This window comes from Lolium perenne, chromosome 3 (genome assembly GCF_019359855.2).
Source record: "Lolium perenne isolate Kyuss_39 chromosome 3, Kyuss_2.0, whole genome shotgun sequence".
Lineage (NCBI taxonomy): Eukaryota > Viridiplantae > Streptophyta > Magnoliopsida > Poales > Poaceae > Lolium > Lolium perenne.
This window is the reverse complement of record NC_067246.2, coordinates 200,676,528-200,681,157: the sequence shown is the minus strand read 5'-3', so window position 1 is coordinate 200,681,157 and position 4,630 is coordinate 200,676,528. Positions and strand designations below refer to the sequence as shown.

General features: G+C 44.1%; 1 protein-coding gene across 1 annotated transcript; it reads right to left on the bottom strand.

Moving 5' to 3' along the window:
* Positions 1–931: 931 nt before the first annotated feature.
* Positions 932–1,470, bottom strand: LOC139838084 (uncharacterized). Its single transcript, XM_071827436.1, has 2 exons — positions 1,211–1,470; positions 932–1,130 (listed from the first exon to the last, which is right to left on the bottom strand). The coding sequence occupies exons 1-2, from the start codon at positions 1,468–1,470 to the stop codon at positions 932–934; spliced, it is 459 nt and encodes a 152-aa protein (XP_071683537.1).
* Between the last annotated feature and the right edge of the window lie 3,160 nt (positions 1,471–4,630).

Here is a 4,630-nt window from a genome sequence, read left to right as displayed (position 1 = left end):
ATAAAATCGCAATTTCAACATTAAGTGCTAGTAAATTTAGGGAATAAACATGAACCTACAAAACAAATAGCTATCAGTTGTGTCCACATGCGCGCAGAACCCCTTACAATATGTATAAGGTATAGCATAAACTAATCTTAATCTTACCATCTAGGATTTTTTTTTTTGACTCGGTACCATCTAGGATAATTGCTTACAGACAGGAGGGGAGTAAGTGGGATAATAGAACTGATTCTAGATTATACGAAAAATGTGAACTTTGAGTTGACAACTCTTTCCTTGTACATCGTCGAATTCTTTGTGTAGAACCCATTTTATGATTGTTGAAACAATTTATCATATAAGTGTAAACATGTTCGAACTGATCAATGATGGTAGAGCTCCATATGTATAACCTAAAAGTATCATAGCAGAGCAATCTTTTTTTAGCGAAAACATAAAAAACATTGTGTTTTGATGCATTGATAAAAAAAAAATTATATGTGTAATTCCAAGAGCGGACCAAACACCACATCATACAACTCAACCCGAAAGCTAACTAGGGGAGAAGCTGGTGAAGCCCCCTCCCACCCGTGCTCACCTACGCTCTTGCTTCAGCTTTAACCGTGTCCAACAGCGACGATATTGAGCGGTTAGCGTTGTCGAAAACGGTCTCGTTCCAATGTTTCCAAATCGACCATACCATGAGCATAATCAACGACAAGGTTCCTTTGCTCATGAATTTGGGTGTGGATCACAACACCAACACCACCACTTAGCGAAGTCACCATCAGCAACTGGGGGATGGGAAATGGATCTGATCCAAGACAGAACCTCATGCCACAACGTCCTAGGGAAGGGGCACCAAGTCAGGATATGCTCCATCGTCTCCTCCATCTGATTGTAGAATGGGCATCTGGGCGGGTGTGGTAGACCCCATTGTGATAGTCGATCACCCCTCCAACGTCCTGACAGCTAGCCAGATGAAGAACCTCACCCTAGGTGGTGCCCATGTCTTCCAGTTCAGTCTCCACGAGCCGAGAGCAACGACCCCCTGGAAGAGGGATGCGTAACAGGATCGGGCGATGTATTGGCCATCTGGCGTCCATCGCATCCGGTACCTCAGTGAGTTGTACCCCACAGAGGCGAACCTAGAGTTGGACGTATTGGCAAAGGGCATGTAGGCCCAGTGTCCCCCGAAAAATTGATAATCCAGCTGCGGTTAGCCAACCTCTGCTGGACGGTGCAGTGCTTCCGTGGTTGGATCCTAACCAACGCGTAAAGATCCAATGCTAGGTCCTCCACCAATTTCCCGCCAATCCACATGTCTTCCCATAATAGGGCGGAGGCCCCATCCCCAAGCACTATCGTAGTGGAGACATGGAACACCCAACGTACATTCTTGGAGAACTGCATATCTAGTCCGTCCCAAGGTTGCGAAGGGTCTGTAAGCAACCTCCAAAGCCAACGGACGCGGAGGTTGATGGCCATCCGTGCGAGGTCCGGGATGCCCAATCGGTCATACCAAAATGGCCTAGCAACCTTATCCGAGTTGACATGACAATTTCCACCGTTGGCATCCTTCCTGCACACGCATAGGAAACCGTGCAAGATCTTGTTCACCTGCTTTAGAAGCTGATGACCCACAAGTATAGGGGATCGCAACAGTCTTCGCGGGAAGTAAAATCCAATTTATTGATTCGACACAAGGGGAGACAAAGAATACTTGAAAGCCTTAACAGCGGAGTTGTCAATTCAGCTGCACCTGGAAACAGACTTGCTCGCAAGAGTTTATCGATAATGAGTTTTATAGCAGTAGCAGTAGTGAAATATCAGCAGCAGAGTAACAAAGACAGCAGTAGTGATTATATTAAACAGCAGGATTAAAATACTGTAGGCACAGGGATGGATGAACGGGCGTTGCATGGATGAGAGAAACTCATGTAACAATCAAGATAGGGCATTTGCAGATAATAATAAAACGTTATCCAAGTACTGATCAATCAATAGGCATGTGTTCCATATTTAGTCGTACGTGCTCGCAATGAGAAACTTGCACAACATCTTTTGTCCTACCAGCCGGTGGCAGCCGGGCCTCTAGGGAATCTACTGGAAATTAAGGTACTCCTTTTAATAGAGCACCGGAGCAAAGCATTAACACTCCGTGAACACATGTGATCCTCATATCACCGCCTTCCCCTCCGGTTGTCCCAATTTCTGTCACTTTGGGGCTTCGGGTTCCGGACGGCAACATGTGTATAAAACTTGCAGGTAAGATCATAAAACAATGAATATCATCATGTAACAATAACATGTTCAGATCTGAGATCATGGCACTCGGGCCCTAGAGACAAGCATTAAGCATAACAAGTTGCAACAATATCATAATAGTACCAATTACGGATACTAGGCACTATGCGCTAACAATCTTATGCTATTACATGACCAATCTCATCCAATCCCTACCATCCCCTTCAGCCTACAGCGGGGAAATTACTCACACATGGATGGGGAAAACATGGCTGGTCGATGGAGAGGCGTCGGTGGTGATGATGGCGATGATCTCCTCCAATTCCCCGTCCCGGCGAGGTGCCAGAACGGAGTTTCTGGTCCCGAGACGGAGTTTCGCGATGGCGGCGGTGTTCTGGATGGTTTCTGTCGACTGCGACTTCTCGTCTCGCGTTTTTAGATCGAAACCCTTAAATAGTCCAGAGGGGGGCGTCAGAGGCTGGCCGAGGCGGCCTCACCATAGGGCGGCGCGTCCCCCTCCGGCCCATGGTGTGGGGACCATGGGCCCCCCTGGCCTGCCCTTCTGGCTCCATGAATCTTCTGGGAAAATAAGCCCTTTGACATAAATTCCGGGGATTTTCCTGAAAGTTGAATTTCTGCACAAAAACGCGACACCAGGGCAATTCTGCTGAAAACAGCGTTAGTCCATGTTAGTTGTATCCAAAATACACAAATTAGAGGCAAAACAATAGCAAAAGTGTTCGGGAAAGTAGATACGTTTTGGACGTATCAACTCCCCCCAAGCTTAGCTTATTGCTTGTCCTCAAGCAATTCAGTTAACAACTGAGTGCGATAAAAGAACTTTCACGAACACATTTGTTCATATGATGTAAATATTCTCATGATATGGAAAAGTACTTAGGCAATTCATAATAAGATACATGCAAATAAAGTCATCTAATAGCTATATCAATCATGGAAAAGGTACCAACAAATTAATAATAAGCATCATGAATCATGTCTATCAGCATGATTGCAATGTTCATAAAAGGATATGATAAAGTGGTATCTCGCTTGCCCGTATTTGTATAGCAAAACATAAATGCTCGGGCACCTTTGAAGTTCATGGAAAGGATGGAAGTAGAGATTATCAAAGATAAAAGCATCAAAGTTATACCACAATTAATCACATTTTGGAACAAGCATATTATACTAAGAATGACAGTTGTGCTCTCAAGAAAGTGCTCAAAGAAAGGATGGTGACTCAACATAAAAGTAAAAGATTGGCCCTTCGCAGAGGGAAGCAGGGATTAACATGTGCTAGAGCTTTTCATTTTTCTAAAGACAGAAGTAAAATTGTTTTGAGAGGTGTTTGTTGTTGTCAACGAATGATAGTGGGCACTCTAACTACCTCATCAACCAGACTTCCAAGAGCGGTGATGTCTACACACGCTTCTATTCCTGTAGACAGTGTTGGGCCTCCAAGAGCAGAGGTTTGTAGAACAGCAGCAAGTTTCCCTTAAGTGAATCACCCAAGGTTTATCGAACTCAGGGAGGTAGAGGTCAGAGATATCCCTCTCAAGCAACCCTGCAATTACGATACAAGAAGTCTCTTGTGTCCCCAACACACCTAATACACTTGTCAGATGTATAGGTGCACTAGTTCGGCGAAGAGATATTAAAACGCAGATGATATAGATGGTGGTAGATGGTAATTGCGATATGAAGTAAATATTGCAGCAAGTAAACATGCAGTAGAACAGTAAGTAAGCGGTGTTTGCAGTATTGGAAACAAGGCCTACGGATCATACTTTCACTAGTGGACACTCTCAACATTGATCACATAATAAATAAATAAATTCTCCTCACTTGTGCTACATACACTCTCTTGTTGGATAACAAACACCATTCATTGTGTAGGGCTACAAGAGCTCCCTCAAGCCGGAGTTAACAAGCGCCACAACATTCGGTGTTCATATTTAAGTAACCTTTAGAGCATAATAGATCATTGCAATTTAGACCGAGAACTAACATAGCATACACACCTTCACCAATAGCTATGAAAGGGGGAATAGATCACATCAATACTATCATAGTAATAGTTAACTCCATAATCTACAAGAGATTACAATCATAACCTACGCCAAGAACTACATGATGCACACACCGTCACCTTTACATCATGAAGGATGAATAGTCTACTTTAATAACATCACTAGAGTAGCACATAGATTAATAGTGATACAAAGCTCATCATATGGATCTCAATCGTGCAAGGCAATTCATGAGATCATTGTATTGAGGTACATGAGAGAGAGATTAACCACATAGCTATCGGTAGAGCCCTCAACCCCGGGGGAGAACTACTCCCTCCTCATCATGGGAGACAGCGATGGCGATGGAGATGGCGGTGGTGTCGATG

Bases quoted from the DNA above. Each gene is read 5' to 3' on its own strand.
- LOC139838084 (XM_071827436.1), bottom strand. From the start codon at position 1,470: ATGGCCATCAACCTCCGCGTCCGTTGGCTTTGGAGGTTGCTTACAGAC. The intron at 1,131-1,210 runs GTTGGCTAACCG...GTCCAACTCTAG, and splicing joins CACTGCACCGTCCAGCAGAG to GTTCGCCTCTGTGGGGTACA.